The 18,514-nt window shown below is 35.1% G+C and overlaps 1 protein-coding gene across 1 annotated transcript in view; it reads left to right on the top strand.

Moving 5' to 3' along the window:
* LOC132563651 (E3 ubiquitin-protein ligase rnf213-alpha-like) overlaps window positions 1–18,514 on the top strand; it is an 82,222-nt gene that overhangs the window by 29,583 nt on the left and 34,125 nt on the right. Inside the window, exons 12-22 of the mRNA XM_060228390.1 lie at window positions 957–1,265; window positions 2,434–3,008; window positions 5,225–5,378; window positions 5,601–5,821; window positions 6,091–6,243; window positions 8,050–8,211; window positions 8,604–9,228; window positions 11,444–11,623; window positions 14,629–14,772; window positions 15,275–15,349; window positions 17,186–17,292. Coding sequence (XP_060084373.1) covers window positions 957–1,265; window positions 2,434–3,008; window positions 5,225–5,378; window positions 5,601–5,821; window positions 6,091–6,243; window positions 8,050–8,211; window positions 8,604–9,228; window positions 11,444–11,623; window positions 14,629–14,772; window positions 15,275–15,349; window positions 17,186–17,292 — 2,705 coding nt within the window. The remainder of the gene's footprint in view (window positions 1–956; window positions 1,266–2,433; window positions 3,009–5,224; window positions 5,379–5,600; window positions 5,822–6,090; window positions 6,244–8,049; window positions 8,212–8,603; window positions 9,229–11,443; window positions 11,624–14,628; window positions 14,773–15,274; window positions 15,350–17,185; window positions 17,293–18,514) is intronic.

Raw genomic sequence — 18,514 nt, 5'->3', positions numbered from 1 at the left:
CATACTGAGATGATCAGTTTTATTATTTCACTATCATGATTAAGACTGAGAGGATTTCATCTTACAGCCAGGAGACCTTGAATAGTGTGACTTTAGAAGTAGCTTGAAAGGGTGATCTTTTTGACTTTGATAAATTGTGAAACAAATTTTAGGCACAAGATAGTGACATTTGGTCAATAGCATGCTGCAAGGTCTTGATATAGCAATTGAAGAATCTTCCAATCATAACAAAGAAAATGTAAGATAATTTAGGTAATTCTGGGATTAAGAGCATTAAGTGTTGTTGAGCTTAATGTGTGGTTTATTATTCTTAATTCATTCATGATTAATTGTCTTTGAAATTCTGAATGACCTAGTGTCCTGTTTGGCCAGTAGATATAAATGATAGAATTTAAGGAATTGTATAACTTGTCAGCTTGGGCTATTATGTGTGAAAATATATCAGAATCTTAAGTTTCATAAGCACTGGTGTATTATATTCCTTGTATATAGCTAGGATGTGTTCTTTAAAGGATGCCAGTTTTACTAAAAGATTGAGAAAAGTCATAAGTTCTGGATGATTAAGTGCTAGTAGCTAAGTTCAATAAAGCCCACAACTGGGATGATTATACGGTATGTAATTGGTTTTGAATACTGTCAGAATCTTCATGGAAAAAAAAATGTTTAGGCATGTTTTCCAAAATAGATTCTTTTTGACCCAATCTCTGGCCAACAGCATTAAAATTGGTCAGAGCTTAATAAACTATCAGGATTGCTCCATAGTCGAAACTTATTCCTGAGGACTTGTAGTCAGAGGGTCAAAATATTCAATGAATTAATCGTATATGGTTTAATCTGAAGTTTAATCAAAGTTGTTGGAAAGTGGTAATATATCCATAGAGTCTAAACTGGCAAAGTTATTCACAATATTTGAATTCTAGTTGTACATATTTGCTTATTATGATGTCTAATTCTAGATCTAACTGAGCAATCCAAGCACCTTAGTGAAGAAAGCGGTATACAACTTACCCAGGCCACAACTGCTATTCAGGACAGAATGGAACAGTTAGAATCAGGCCATATTTTGGTGAAAGATTTCAGTGTTATTTGTGCAAATTTAGAGAAATTTGACAGACTTATCACAATGTCATCAATAAAGAATAATCTATCACTGAAACCAGAGTATATCAAACAGATGGTTACCCTGCGACAAAAGGAATTGAAGTTGTTTCAAGAAACCTATGACCTTGTGACAGTTTTTTTGGATATGTGCTGCAGAATTCATGGTAACTATACCAAGTTTGTACTACAATGATTAAAATAATTCAGTTTAAAATATATCATTGATCTACTTATTCTAAAATCTCCAAAAGAACAATCATGACTCCAAGAGGAGTTCTTTGGAGAGTCAAAAAAATAATATGATAGACCTTAGTTTTATGTAAAAATTTGAAAAGTTTGTTGGTTATGACAGAAACCTGTTGTTTATTCAAACTTTTCACCCAAGGATGCTTCAGATTAAATTTGGACAAATTCTGATAAGTCCAAATGAAGAAGTAGGATTTCAAAAAGGTTGAAGAGCAACTTATGTTGTATAAATGGAGGGGTTGGGCCCAATAGGGGGAAATATAGGAATTACTTTAAAAACCTTCTTCTGTAGGAATTCATGATCAGTCCCAATTTTATCTGAAGCGTCTATAAGTTAAGGGAAATCAGTTTTGTATAAATGTGGGTTTCTTCCCCCTGGAGCAGGAGTGGTGTTGCCTTAGAGAAGGAATGGAGAGAATTCTTCAAAATCCTTGTTTTCCTCTATGAATGCCTAGTTTTGTCCCAGTTTTATCTGAAACATTTTTGGGTAAACAAAACCTAATACTAGTTCTGTATAAATGATAGGTCTCAGTGCATAGGGGCCTGAGGAGTGGGGCCTATAAAGGCAAAATATAGCAAATTATTCTGAATCCCTCTTCAGTGAAAAGGAACTAATAATGTCCAAGTTTGGTCCGAAACATCATTGAGTGATGGGAATTTAATATATCGTATAAATGGTGCCTTTAAACTCTCATGGAGCAGAGCAGCTTGGTTTACATGCTATTATTAACCAGGGTAATTAAAGGGTATGGCAGTTTGGGATAACAACAGAGAAAAACCATAAAAACCTGTGGCCAGTATCTGGCAACTTCCCCATGTAAACCTCGAAGAGGAGTGGGGTCTAATAAGGGAAGTTGATATAAATCTTTTTTATGCTTTTCATGTAGTTTAGATGAAGCACTTTCAATGAATTAAACTATGTAAGCAATCCATGCCCTATAGGCCTTTTGTTTATGGTACACTAGTTAACAGTTAATGGAAAATCCTAAACTGTTGTGCTTGTTGGACTCTGAAATCACAGCAGGGACAGAGATTTTGTAAACCTCTTATTTCTTAAGTTCACAATACTCTTTTAAATGTTTTTAGTGAACATAGAAACTGTAGAGAGACAACTGAGAGATTTGAAGAACTTTGAAAAAGTGCCAGTGGCAGAGCTATGTAAACCTGGAGTGTTGACTGATATGATGCATCCTGATGAATACCAGCCAGTGGTGACAGCCTTTGAACTAGCTCAAGAAGAGCTGGATTTACTTCCACAGATGAAGCATTGTTTCCAGAGTCTCATCTTCACAACCAAATGGGACTTCACTGGCCAGAAGGTTGTGAAACAGAAAGAAAGGGTTTTGTCGATTGCAGAAACATTTGAACATGTTTGGCAGCCTACTCTAGATTGGTGGAACTCTGTTGTGGGAAAGATCAAACAAGGATCAATGACATTCAAGGAATTCAACAAGCTATTTGGTAACATGGAGAATAAAGAACTGGAAAAAGAGTTCTCTTCAATGGAGAGAAATGGAGCATGGATAGAGGAACGAATGAATCAAATCCAACTGTTCAGAGATCTGGAAAACTGTGTAGAAGGAGCCAGGATTATATTGCAGGTGGTAGAAACCTATAAACTGAATGGGGACTTTGGGCCTATAGAGCTTATCACATCTGTGGTAAGTATCTTTTAACATGGTAAATCAGTTGTTTTATAATCTGATTAATGTTGTAAACTGTAAGAATTACATTGTTTCAAATTAAATGTTCTTTTTTCTCTAGTTGTTAAGTTTCTTATTGATGCCCCAGCCAAATGGGAGGATGGGAATGATGATCTGGTATTACGGTGCCCATCCTGCCACAATGTTTTGGTTCATATTTACTCCATACAAAAATTGTAGTATCATAACAACAAGTTCTACACTTTATGATATTAAGGTTGTCATCGTTCAAGGGCCAAAGGTCACATTTAAAAACTTCATCTAACAATCTTGCTTGATATATGCATGGGACCATAGGAATTCATGTCTTTTCTAGTTCTTTGGTAAGCAGTGTTGCAAACCTCCCAGAGTGAAATATCAGGTCATGACTAGCTAAAATAAACGAACACGCAAAATGATGCGAAAAAAGTCATGATGCACATGACCCTTGTTTTAACTCTTGCACCCTGAATACAGTATTTATATCCTCATATATTTCATAATTCTTAATTCCTGAAGGTGCAATTGGCAGCTTTAGCTTCTAGTAACACTGTGAATTGTTTATTATCCCAAGGAGTACAAACAGACATATGTCATTACCTAGTTCCAATCTCTATCCCATTCTAAATTTTTTATTTGTATCATTCTCTTTACAAATAGCTGTGTTTTCCACCTTTATTGTCAATAAGAGGAAGAAATCTAAGACTATGATAACATGTGATGAACCTGTCAAAAGTAGCACATTCTCTTTATTCTTTCATGCCTGTTTCTAATCACATTTTGCAAAAAAACTTTAAAAGTCTTGTAAAAAATGCTGAAACTTATGATAAATGACTGTGGATATTTCTTGTGGAAAATGTTTATAATGTTTTTTGAATATTGTCCTGATTCAGGGATGACTTGCTAATGTTACAAGGGCTGCCATTTTCTTAGAAGAACATGGGTAGCAACAATTTTATAAACTATTTTGACACACAATTTGAAATATCTTAGTCTAGCAATAAAGACTCTCATAGACTATATCTTAGTCTAGTGCAATAAAGACTCTCATAGACTATATCTTAGTCTAGTGCAATAAAGACTCTCATAGACTATATCTTAGTCTAGTGCAATAAAGACTCTCATAGACTATATCTTAGTCTAGTGCAATAAAGACTCTCATAGACCATATCTTAGTCTAGTGCAATAAAGACTCTCATAGACCATATCTTAGTCTAGTGCAATAAAGACTCTCATAGACCATATCTTAGTCTAGTGCAATAAAGACTCTCATAGACTATATCTTAGTCTAGTGCAATAAAGACTCTCATAGACTATATCTTAGTCTAGTGCAATAAAGACTCTCATAGACTATATCTTAGTCTAGTGCAATAAAGACTCTCATAGACTATATCTTAGTCTAGTGCAATAAAGACTCTCATAGACTATATCTTAGTCTAGTGCAATAAAGACTCTCATAGACTATATCTTAGTCTAGTGCAATAAAGATTCTCATAGACTAGGTAAATTATGATATCCATAATAAAAATATTGTACATGAACTGGCAGTAATCACTTACATTGGGCAATGTCTATGTATTCAAAACAAGTTGAACTAGCAATTAAATCACAAATATAAGATTATCTTAACTGAAAACTACCTATCTTTTATGCATGAAGAGTCTCTCTGTCCTAGCCCGTCATTATGCCATGGCTAATATCCTTATCTTGCTCATTCAGACTCTAGATCATGGTGTGTGTAGATGTACAGACAACAAGAGTATGGTTAAAAAAGACTACTGATATCTGAGTTAATAGGATTCATAATGGTAAATCTAGAGATGTTCCAAAGCAAGTTGTCTTGAATAAAAAAAGATGGGTTATTTGATAACCCAATGGGTCAAAAGGAGTGATTTATTAATGGTATTGTAAGAATTGAGTTGGCAATGGGAAATACGATGATTTAGCAATACTGTGTATGTGTTTAGATGTTTGGATGTCTAGATGTTTCAGAAACTAACATGGCAGATTTATGATGAATGAAGATGTTTTATGTATGTGCTGTAATCTATTTCATTTTACCTGAAAAGTTTGATGTGATCAAACAGAGATGTATGTTAGATAGACTTAGCTTACCGGTAACTTCTTTATTTGCAAAAGTTACTTATTTTAAAAAAAACCCAGTAATAACTAACATAATAATTACTTATCTTCAGATGACAGGAAGAGACATAGCCATGAAGGACCTGGATGAATCCCTTAGACAGACCTGTTCAGTCCTTAGTGGAGTACAGGAGAAACATGTCTTATGTCTCCAAGAATTCATCGACTGTGAACCACTTATACTGTGGTTAAAGGAATCGATGCCTTGTAAGTAACCATTATAGTACCTTAACACCGATATTCCACACTGATTGTACTGCAATCAGGAAGTGTTCAAATAAAGATTCTAGATATTAGAAATCCATGATTACAAAGCAAGTGGACCAAATATATACTGCTTACATTTGATTGAATCTTGTGTTAAATCATACATGCAAGATTAATTTTCAGTGATCTCCGATGATTGTTAGTTTGAAAATTCTATTACAGCTGGTTTGAAGGAACTGAAGGTGTTTGTGGATTTAGCCACTATCTCTGCTGGAGAAGGAGATATAGAGATAGCCAAGGTCCAGTGTCTACACTCTGCCACCACAGGATATGCTCCACTGATTTTCAACCTCACTGATGATATAGGCTATCAAGGCTTCCTGGACAAATGTAAATTGGTATGGAATGAGCTGGAAGCTGATCCAAACCTCCACAAGAAGTTGGTATGTATTGTTTATTATTACTTGTATTTGAATTTACATAGAACTGTCTGATTTGGCACTTGTTTTCCTTTCAATCCTAGCTGATTTTTATTCCAAACCCAATATGGATATCATCATTCCAGGTAATATATGTTATATCCTTCGTGAAAATGGTGATCTTTGCTAACTGTATCCCCAGTGAATGGCAAACTAGCAAATTTTGATTATATATTCATCATACTTAACAGTCTGGTCCATGATTTGTCATAATTTATTTCTTTTGTTTGAAGCATGATACCAACAGACAAATTGAGTGGTTGAAGACTGTGAAAAAGGCCCACGGCTCTGTTGAAGTTACCTCCCTTGCACAAACTGAAGCAATAAACTCTGTTGGAATTTATCAAGTGGGGCGATTAACAGACCAGGAATGGGATCAAAAACCTGTAAGTAAAAGTGACTTTTTATTGTTCTTAAAATGGTAGCTGATAAATGATTTTTATGGAGTATTAACTTATCATTGACAAAACAAAAAAAAAAAACAGTACAAAAACCTACATTAGTGTATTTTGAAATTTAAATTTCATTATTTTTGTTTTTTTGGATCTTAGAACATGACTGTTTCCTGTAAGAGCTATAAACTCCTATATATTTGACTTTTTGCTTTAAATATTCTTCCTTCAGAGCATGAACATTTCAAGAAAATAATGCTTTTTAGGTCATCTGAACCCTAAGGGTCAGATGACCCATTGTGATCGCCTTTTGTCCGGTGTCGTCCGGCGTCTTTTGTCCGTCATCTGTCGTAAACATCTTCAACTTCTTCTCAAGTTCTACATGTCTCATTGAGCTGTGACTTACCTGAAATGATCGTGACATGACCAAAGTTTGTTAATTTCGGGTTGGTTCGGAATCCAACATGGCTGCCATGGCCGCCATCTTGAAAACACATTTTGGACTTCTTCTCAAGTTCCATCAGTACGATTGAGCCAAAACTTGCATAAAATGATCATGACTTGGCACTGACCAAAGTTTGTTAATTTCGGGTTGGTCCGAAATCAAACATGGCCACCATGGCTGCCATTTTGAAAATAAACCTGTGACATTGAGCTGAAACTTACCTGAAATGATCATGACATGGTCCTGACAAAAGTTTGTTAATTTCGGGTTGGTCCAAAATCCAAGATGGCCTCCATGGCCACCATCTTGAAAACACATTTACAACTCCTTCTCAAGTTCCACCAGTGCGATTGAGCCAAAACTTGCATAAAATGATCATGACATTGCACTGACCAAAGTTTGTAAATTTCAGGTTGGTCCGAAATCCAACTTGGCCATCATGGCCGCCATTTTGAAAATAAATTGAAAACACATTTTCAACTTCTTCTGAAGTTCTACCTGTGATATTGAGCTGAAACTTACCTGAAATGATCATGACATGGCACTGACCAAAGTTTGTTACTTCAAACATCTTCTGAATAACCAGAACACCCAGGGTGATGATATTTGGCCTGTAGCATGCTGGGATGAAGGTTTACGAAGATTTTTGAAATGAATAACCTTAACCCACTTTCAAGGTGGTGGCTGAGTGCCTTTTATTCTTAAATTCAAGTGAAATCAGTTCAAAATTTGAAATCTTGTATTTTATGTCAGATGACCGTTAAGGCCCATGGGCGTCTTGTTAGTATTTTGTAGCTGAAAGTCTATCATAGTGATCGGAATATTCTGTGTAACTGTGTTCAACTTTGTCACCTGTCTTAGTAGTTTGTATGCCTGTTAACCATGTACTTTTAATCAATGTGCTGTGTAATGAATACTTGTTTTTCCTTTTAAAGGTCAAATTCACAAATGTGTGGTTTTTCATGGGTACCCTTATATTGAACTAAAGAAAGCTAACAGTCCAAAACATGCCATGTCTACTCTATAACTTTGTAACCATTCAATAGAAAGTAGTAGAAAATGTGTCATATACCAAGAGACCTCTGTATTGAACTTTAGAAAGTTTGTTTCATCACTTTGTAACCAGTCATAGTAGAAGGATGAAATTTTGCATGGTTGTCAACCACTTTGAGAGTGTGAGTTGCATACTTAATTTATTTTGCCGTTTAAAGGTCAAGGTCTCAAACTTAAGGCTTCTCATTGTACCCTAAATGATAAACTACAAAAAGCTATGTCTGCTCGTTGATTTTATTCTAAAATGGTGAGGCCCTGTGGCTCTCATCTCTGTATCATTTTATTGTTGAATATTTTTGTAGGAGTTGAAAGATGTGATCAGTCTACATGTGTCTGAAGATGAGAATGGAGCCAGACAGAGGAAACTTTATCACTATGATCAGCTTCATGACTTGCAGAGTCGACTTATGTTAGTAGCTGGCAAGGCAGAGAAGGGCAAGGATGATGTGGATCGCTTTACATTGGTAAATTGTGTGTTCTTCACTGAAGAACAATCTGTGTTTTAATATCAAATTTCAAAATGACTGTAATTTAAGAAAATAAATTCAACTCAAAGTTTTCCATTTTTCTATATCAATTATATATATAACAACAAAACAGAAATAATTTCATTTTTTTGATATCTGACAGAAATCAGCAAAAAGAAAATATCTAAAATCTTGGTCACAGAAGTTTATGTAATATATAATAATGATCCACCAATTTAGAGAAATCCATATATTGTTGTACTCATTTCTCACAATTATGCATCATACAGTATGTTGATATCTTTATTTTTACTTTGTGTGTAATTAGTCAGACAAGTAATGACACAGATATGAATATAACTGGCTGATTCTTTTTTACTCTGTTGTAGATTTTGGATTCAGTTGTTCGCCTTGCCAACACTTACATCAAACTTGTATCATCAGGATGTGTGTTGTTCTCAGAATGGAAAGCAAGATTCTTGTGTGACAAAGATCGAAGGGCTTGCTGTTTTATAAACTTTGGGATGGGAGATAACCGGAATACCTTAAAAGGACGTAAAGCTACAAACAATGATGATGTGAGCTCTATCGTACCACGACTTGCTAAATTCATGGAGAAGTGCTATGAGCAGTGGCTACAGTATATTGCAGATAAGAGAGACGAATACTATGAACTGAACTATCTAACCATTGACCAGATGGTTATCCTGCAGAGAGAACTTGTTAAGGTTGGGACCGAGCAGGAGCCCGATAATCTCATCTTTCCACTGCTGTCAATGATCAAAAAGGACTGTAGTTTGTCCGACCTTATCTCTGCAATGAAGGCTGCACAGAGAGAAGTGGAACATATGGATGAACTTAGAGATGAAGAAATGACAGAAACATCTTCTGAGGGAGAGATGGAAGAGGTTGAGGAGAAAGAAGTCTTCATCCGGGAAGTGATTAAATCAGGCTACCCAGAGAAACTAGCCAAAAAGGCTCTACTTCATTTCAAGCCAGATGAAATAGATGATGGTAAGATCCAACACAAGATATTTCTATTCATTTCTCATTGGGACTTCATGAAGGCAGGCAGGTCTTGTGTTATTCATTTCTCATTGGGACTACATGGAGGAGGGCAGGTCTTGTGTTATTCATTTCTCATTGGGACTACATGGAGGAGGGCAGGTCTTGTGCTATTCATTTCTCATTGGGACTACATGAAGGCAGGCAGGTCTTGTGTTATTCATTTCTCATTGGGACTACATGGAGGAGGGCAGGTCTTGTGCTATTCATTTCTCATTGGGACTACATGGAGGAGGACAGGTCTTGTGTTATTCATTTCTCATTGGGACTACATGGAGGAGGGCAGGTCTTGTGTTATTCATTTCTCATTGGGACTACATGAAGGCGGGCAGGTCTTGTGTTATTCATTTCTCATTGGGACTACATTAAGGAGGGCAGGTCTTGTGTTATTTATTTCTCATTGGGACTACATGAAGGCGGGCAGGTCTTGTGTTATTCATTTCTCATTGGGACTACATGAAGGCGGGCAGGTCTTGTATTATTCATTTCTCATTGGGACTACATTAAGAAGGGCAGGTCTTGTGTTATTCATTTCTCATTGGGACTACATGGAGGAGGGCAGGTCTTGTGTTATTCATTTCTCATTGGGACTACATGGAGGCGGGCAGGTCTTGTGTTATTCATTTCTCATTGGGACTACATGAAGGCGGGCAGGTCTTGTGTTATTCATTTCTCACTGGGACTACATGGAGGAAGGCAGGTCTTGTGTTATTTATTATAAAACAGTAACACTAAAATGCCAGCATCAAAGTGGCTATAGAGGTTGCAAAACAGTCAAAACATATTGACCATCCTTACAGTTGACCATAGAGGTTGCAAAACAGTCTAAACATATTGACCATCCTCACAGTTATCCATAGAGGTTACAAAACAGCCTAAACATATTGACCATCCTCACATGTATCCATAGAGGTTCCAAAACAGTCTAAACATATTGACCATCCTTACAGTTTACCATAGAGGTTACAAAGCAGTCTAAACATATTGACCATCCTCACATGTATCCATAGAGGTTACAAAACAGTCTAAACATATTGACCATCCTTACAGTTATCCATAGAGGTTACAAAACAGTCTTAACATATTGACCATCCTTACAGTTATCCATAGAGGTTACAAAACAGTCTTAACATATTGACCATGGTCACATTTATCCAAAGAGGTTATAAAACAGTCTAAACATATTGACCATGGTCACATATATCCATAGAGGTTATAAAACAGTCTAAACATATCGACCATGGTCACATATATCCATAGAGGTTATAAAACAGTCTAATCATATTGACCATGGTCACATATATCCATAGAGGTTACAAAACAGTCTAAACATATTGACCATCCTTACAGTTATCCATAGAGGTTACATAACAGTCTTAACATATTGACCATCATTGCATGTATCCATAGTGGTTACAAAACAGTCTTAACATATTGACCATGATCACATGTATCCATAGAGGTTACAAAACAGTCTAAACATATTGACCATGGTCACATGTATCCATAGAGGTTACAAAACAGTCTAAACATATTGACCATCCTTGCATGTATCCATAGAGGTTACAAAGCAGTCTTAACATATTGACCATCCTTGCATGTATCCATAGAGAATAAATTTATCATTCTCTGTCCTATGCATACAAATAATCAATTTTCTTTATCTGTTCAACACTCTTTAAAATTCTGTTGGCTAGCTAGATAGTTGACATGTTCCATAATGCACCAAGTGCTAATACATATTGTAAAGTCATTTTTATGATGAGACAAGGGCTTGTCCACATGATGACATTAGTCATCGTCAAAGCAACAGAAAGATTATCACTTCAGAATAAACTTAAAAAGAATTTCATCAGTCATATCACAGGATAATTATCACCCTTATCTTGAAGGAATTTGAATATTCATAAGTACTCAGATAGAAATTTGAGCATAATAGTGGTTATTACCCACTGGAAATAACTTTGTAAGAATTATGAGTGAAGGATGACAGTCTTAATGATATGCATATATTGACACTAGCTTACTATACTCAGTGTTACAATTTCTTTTTCATGACACTAGATAACTATCTTTTAACTTTCAGATTCAATATTGCTTATCTCAGGTGGCCGTCAAGGCCACAAGGCCCTTGTTATGTTTACTTACAATGTTCTTTTTTCAGCTGTAGTGTGGTGTATGGACCATGATGATGAGTCCGACACTGAGGAAGCCATGGATGTGACAGAGAATAGAAATAATGAACAGCCTGAACTGCCGTCTGAGGAATTTAAGGGCTGGACAAACACACCTGTGTCTATCTCAACCGTCACTTCAGAACTTCTAGCTACTTTGGAGCACATCAATGAGTAAGTTTTTTGTAGTTGTTAACTGGATAATTGATATCTTCCTAATAACCATTATCAACTTGTTTTAAAGAATTCTTTCACAAGGATTTGTATTTTTCATAATAAGTTGATGAGCTCAAGGGGGAGGTGTAAAAAAGTAGGTAATATAACCATACTGCTGCTTATTCCTTGACACATGATAGATATGAATCCTAATGATATTAACCAAATTTCAAATTAAAATCAGATTTAAAGTTTATATAGATAGAAGGACATACCTCAAGATTTAAAGTTTGTATAGATAGAAGGACATACCTCAAGATTTAAAGTTTGTATAGATAGAAGGACATACCTCAAGATTTAAAGTTTGTATAGATAGAAGGACATACCTCAAGATTTAAAGTTTGTATAGACAGAAGGACATACCTCAAGATTTAAAGTTTGTATAGACAGAAGGACATACCTCAAGATTTAAAGTTTGTATAGACAGAAGGACATACCTCAAGATTTAAAGTTTGTATAGACAGAAGGACATACCTCAAGATTTAAAGTTTGTATAGATTAAAGTTTGTATAGACAGAAGGACATACCTCAAGATTTAAAGTTTGTATAGATAGAAGGACATACCTCAAGATTTAAAGTTTGTATAGACAGAAGGACATACCTCAAGATTTAAAGTTTGTATAGATAGAAGGACATACCTCAAGATATAAGTTTGTATAGATAGAAGGACATACCTCAAGATTTAAAGTTTGTATAGACAGAAGGACATACCTCAAGATTTAAAGTTTGTATAGACAGAAGGACATACCTCAAGATTTAAAGTTTGTATAGATAGAAGGACATACCTCAAGATTTAAAGTTTGTATAGATAGAAGGACATACCTCAAGATTTAAAGTTTGTATAGACAGAAGGACATACCTCAAGATATAAGTTTGTATAGACAGAAGGACATACCTCAAGATTTAAAGTTTGTATAGACAGAAGGACATACCTCAAGATTTAAAGTTTGTATAGATAGAAGGACATACCTCAAGATTTAAAGTTTGTATAGATAGAAGGACATACCTCAGGATTTAAAGTTTGTATAGACAGAAGGACATACCTCAAGATTTAAAGTTTGTATAGACAGAAGGACATACCTCAGGATTTAAGATTTGTATAGATAGAAGGACATACCTCAAGATTTAAGGTTTGTATAGACAGAAGGACATACCTCAAGATTTAAAGTTTGTATAGATAGAAGGATATTCCTCAAGATTTAAAGTTTGTATAGACGAAAGGACATACCTCAGGATTCAAAGTTTGTATAGATAGAAGGACATACCTCAGGATTTAAGATTTGTATAGATAGAAGGACATACCTCAAGATTTAAGGTTTGTATAGACAGAAGGACATACCTCAAGATTTAAAGTTTGTATAGATAGAAGGATATTCCTCAAGATTTAAAGTTTGTATAGACGAAAGGACATACCTCAGGATTCAAAGTTTGTATAGATAGAAGGACATACCTCAGGATTTAAGATTTGTATAGATAGAAGGACATACCTCAAGATTTAAGGTTTGTATAGACAGAAGGACATACCTCAAGATTTAAAGTTTATATAGACAGAAGGACATACCTCAAGACTTAAAGTTTGTATAGATAGAAGGATATTCCTCAAGATTTAAAGTTTGTATAGACAGAAGGACATACCTCAAGATTTAAAGTTTGTACAGATAGAAGGACATACCTCAAGATATAAGTTTGTATAAAGTTTGTATAGATAGGATACCTTAGATTTAAAGTTTGTATAGACAGAAGGACATACCTCAAGATTTAAAGTTTGTATAGACAGAAGGACATACCTCAGGATTCAAAGTTTGTATAGATAGAAGGACATACCTCAGGATTTAAGATTTGTATAGATAGAAGGACATACCTCAAGATTTAAGGTTTGTATAGACAGAAGGACATACCTCAAGATTTAAAGTTTGTATAAATAGAAGGATATTCCTCAAGATTTAAAGTTTGTATAGACAGAAGGACATACCTCAAGATTTAAAGTTTGTATAGATAGAAGGACATACCTCAAGATTTAAAGTTTGTATAGACAGAAGGACATACCTCAAGATTTAAAGTTTGTATAGATAGAAGGACATACCTCAAGATTTAAAGTTTGTATAGACAGAAGGACATACCTCAAGATTTAAAGTTTGTATAGACAGAAGGACATACCTCAAGATTTAAAGTTTGTATAGATAGAAGGACATACCTCAAGATTTAAAGTTTGTATAGACAGAAGGACATACCTCAAGACTTTAAGTTTGTATAGATGGAAGGACATACCTCAAGATTTAAAGTTTGTATAGACAGAAGGACATACCTCAAGACTTAAAGTTTGTATAGATGGAAGGACATACCTCAAGATTTAAAGTTTGTATAGACAGAAGGACATACCTCAAGACTTTAAGTTTGTATAGATGGAAGGACATACCTCAAGACTTAAAGTTTGTATAGACAGAAGGACATACCTCAAGATTTAAAGTTTGTATAGATGGAAGGACATACCTCAAGATTTAAAGTTTGTATAGACAGAAGGACATACCTCAAGAAGACAGAAAAGCCCAGATGGCAAATCATTATCACTATAAACACCTTCTTCTTTCAAACTATCCAATAGATATCAACTGTTTTAGGGTGAAAGAATCAGAAAAAATGACTGACATCCAATGGCCTGAAGTCCAAAAGGAGTAAATTACTAAATTGCTGAAGAGGCTATGTACACTTTGGAGTTTGTGCTTTGGCTATATTTGCTCATTATTCCAAACTAGAGTGTCAGCCTTCTAAACAAGGTTAGACAGGCATAGCAGTATCAGCAGATTGCTATTTCAAGATCAAAGACTCTCACTTTCTTTTGAAGAAGGTTGATGCTGAAATGAAGTGAAGAGAGATTTGTGGGAAAAAAATTCCTGTGCACCTTCAAGCTGTTTTCTGATTAAATGATAATTTGTGGTATAAAGAATATTTGTATTGGTACATTTCAGAGAAGTGCGAGTAGACCCACTCATCAAAGACCTTGAGAAGCTATGGGAAAGATTTCTCACTTCTATTTCCTCAAGTGTGTCCGACTATCTCAGTGTAGAGCACCTTGGACTGGTCCTCAGATGTCTTGCAAGCAAAGGTTTTTAATGCTCCTGAGTGTCTTTGGTTTTCCTTGTTTAGAAAAGTGTTGAATCTAAAATGGATAACAATTTTTTTAAACCAATTTATTGCTACCAAATATAGCATAAACATCTCAGTTGTTAAGATCTTGAAAGATAAAAGAAATTGAGTCAAAGCTTTGAATTTTTGTGATCCTTCTGGTTGGATAAAGATTTTGACTAAATTTGGTTTCGTGTATCCTTGAAAAAGGGATTTATGAATAGAGGGTCCATTAGGTCCCGGCTAGTGTATTTCCTTTGTCAAAACGAACTCGGATTTGATTGGGTCCAATTGCGTAAATAGAGGGAAATCATAATTTTTTTTCTTTTCTGATAAAGATGAAAAAAATTTGAAAAATAATGAAAACATAGAATGCAACATAGTATTATGTAATTATCTTCTAGACCTACATAAGCGAGTCATACACTTTTTTTTAACTCATTTGATTTTGGTTTTGATAAAAGAGTCTATCTATATTTCAGAAACTTTTGCTGTAAGAAGACACCTTATCCAAAGTTTTAAGGAGGGTGTACCAAATTTGATCATTTGTCCGCAAAGTAAGTATTGCATAAAGACGCATGACGTCCGCAGTTTATTTAGTACAAGTAAAGATTTATAGCATTTTTTTTTTGATTGCCTTGTCCAAGGGTGTGTTCATCACTTATAGCATTACTTTTTATATTGGCTTGTCCAAGGATGTGTTCATCACTTATAGCATTACTTTTTATATTGCCTTGTCCAAGGGTGTGTTCATCACTTATAGCATTACTTTTTATATTGCCTTGTCCAAGGATGTGTTCATCACTTATAGCATTACTTTTTATATTGCCTTGTCCAAGGGTGTGTTCATCACTTATAGCATTACTTTTTATATTGGCTTGTCCAAGGATGTGTTCATCACTTATAGTATTACTTTTTATATTGCCTTGTCCAAGGATGTGTTCATCACTTATAGCATTACTTTTTATATTGCCTTGTCCAAGGATGTGTTCATCACTTATAGTATTACTTTTTATATTGCCTTGTCCAAGGGTGTGTTCATCACTTATAGTATTACTTTTTATATTGCCTTGTCCAAGGATGTGTTCATCACTTATAGCATTACTTTTTATATTGGCTTGTCCAAGGATGTGTTCATCACTTATAGCATTACTTTTTATATTGCCTTGTCCAAGGGTGTGTTCATCACTTATAGTATTACTTTTTATATTGCCTTGTCCAAGGATGTGTTCATCACTTATAGCATTACTTTTTATATTGCCTTGTCCAAGGGTGTGTTCATCACTTATAGTATTACTTTTTATATTGCCTTGTCCAAGGATGTGTTCATCACTTACAGCATTACTTTTTATATTGCCTTGTCCAAGGGTGTGTTCATCACTTATAGCATTACTTTTTATATTGCCTTGTCCAAGGATGTGTTCATCACTTATAGCATTACTTTTTATATTGCCTTGTCCAAGGATGTGTTCATCACTTATAGCATTACTTTTTATATTGCCTTGTCCAAGGATGTGTGATGAACTGATTAGCTTGTTATAAGTTATGTTTTTTATAAAGTAATACATTATGTACAATTATATACTTAACTGGGATGTATTAGTGTTAGAATTCCCATATTTATATGATCACTGAAAATATTTGGGGAAGCATACAGTCGCTGTTTTGTCCATCCATCCAACCTTTTGTGTCTATAGATAAGTTTACCCAAAGTTAAGCAAGGATCATGAAACTTAGTGTATGTATTGGTCATATATTATGGCAATGTGCAGTGTTCCAAATTTAAGGTCATGCATGACCCTTCTATAACAGAGTTAGTGCCCTTTGATACAATTTTGTGTCTGGAGGATAACTTTGCTTGCATTTGAATTAGGATGATAAAACTTTGTGTATATACTGATCATATTAAGATGATGTGCAGTGTACCAAAGTCAGAGCCCAAAAACCTCTTAATTATAGAGTTAGTGCCTTTAGTTGAAATTTTGTGTCCAGAGCACAACATTAAATTGCTTGCAATTAAACTAGGATTATGAAACTTGGTGTTTACTTTGGTCATACTAAGAGAATTTGCAGTGTGCCAAATTCAGGACCTGCCACCCCTTAATTACAGAGTTAGTGCCCTTTGTATGGTTGATGTTGTTAGATATGAAAGGTGAATCCCTCTGTCTCAACCCGTGGGTGAGACAAGGAAATTTCATACTGATGAAAGTCATGACTCCCACTTCAGGGTGGGAGTAAAACAGGGTATTGTGCGAGTTAAAACCCATTGATCAGTTTTGATGTCACAGTTTTTTCCCTGTGATGGAAGGCTCTAGACTTCTGGCAATGATTTGTCTTATTGTTTATTTAAATTTTAAAATATCAGTCAACATCCATTTGGTGTAATATTTCAGATGATATTCTCAACACAGTGCTGACCATTTATATGAACGATAGACAGGAACCATTGCCACAGCCTGATGAAGTCCTTGTTTGCTCCAGTCATACAACACTGGACCAGGTAATTACACCCTGACCACAATCTGATATAGTTCTTATATAACACTAGACCAGGTAATTACACCCTTACCACAATTTAATTTAGTCCTACAACAACACTAGACCAGATAATTACACCCTTACCACAATTTGATTTAGTCCTACAACAACACTAGACCAGGTAATTACACCCTTACCACAATTTGATTTAGTCCTACAACAACACTAGACCAGGTAATTACACCCTTACCACAATTTGATTTAGTCCTACAACAACACTAGACCAGGTAATTACACCCTTACCACAATTTGATTTAGTCCTACAACAACACTAGACCAGGTAATTATACCCTTACCACAATTTGATTTAGTCCTACAACAACACTAGACCAGGTAATTACACCCTTACCACAATTTGATTTAGTCCTACAACAACACTAGACCAGGTAATTACACCCTTACCACAATTTGATTTAGGCCCACAACAACACTAGACCAGGTGATTACACCCTTACCACAATTTGATTTAGTCCTACAACAACACTAGACCAGGTGATTACACCCTTACCACAATTTGATTTAGTCCTACAACAACACTAGACCAGGTAATTACACCCTTACCACAATTTGATTTAGTCCTACAACAACACTAGACCAGGTAATTATACCCTTACCACAATTTGATTTAGTCCTACAACAACACTAGACCAGGTAATTATACCCTTACCACAATTTGATTTAGTCCTACAACAACACTAGACCAGGTAATTATACCCTTACCACAATTTGATTTAGTCCTACAACAACACTAGACCAGGTAATTACCCCTTACCACAATTTGATTTAGTAACAACACTAGACCAGGTAATTACACCCTTACCACAATTTGATTTAGTCCTACAACAACACTAGACCAGGTAATTATACCCTTACCACAATTTGATTTAGTCCTACAACAACACTAGACCAGGTAATTACACCCTTACCACAATTTGATTTAGTCCTACAACAACACTAGACCAGGTAATTACACCCTTACCACAATTTGATTTAGTCCTACAACAACACTAGACCAGGTAATTACACCCTTACCACAATTTGATTTAGTCCTACAACAACACTAGACCAGGTAATTATACCCTTACCACAATTTGATTTAGTCCTACAACAACACTAGACCAGGTAATTATACCCTTACCACAATTTGATTTAGTCCTACAACAACACTAGACCAGGTAATTACA

Source organism: Ylistrum balloti, unplaced genomic scaffold (genome assembly GCF_031769215.1).
Source record: "Ylistrum balloti isolate Yb309-2 unplaced genomic scaffold, AGI_CSIRO_Ybal_v1 Utg371810, whole genome shotgun sequence".
NCBI classification, from domain to species: Eukaryota; Metazoa; Mollusca; class Bivalvia; order Pectinida; family Pectinidae; genus Ylistrum; species Ylistrum balloti.
This window is presented reverse-complemented; position numbering and strand designations above follow the sequence as displayed.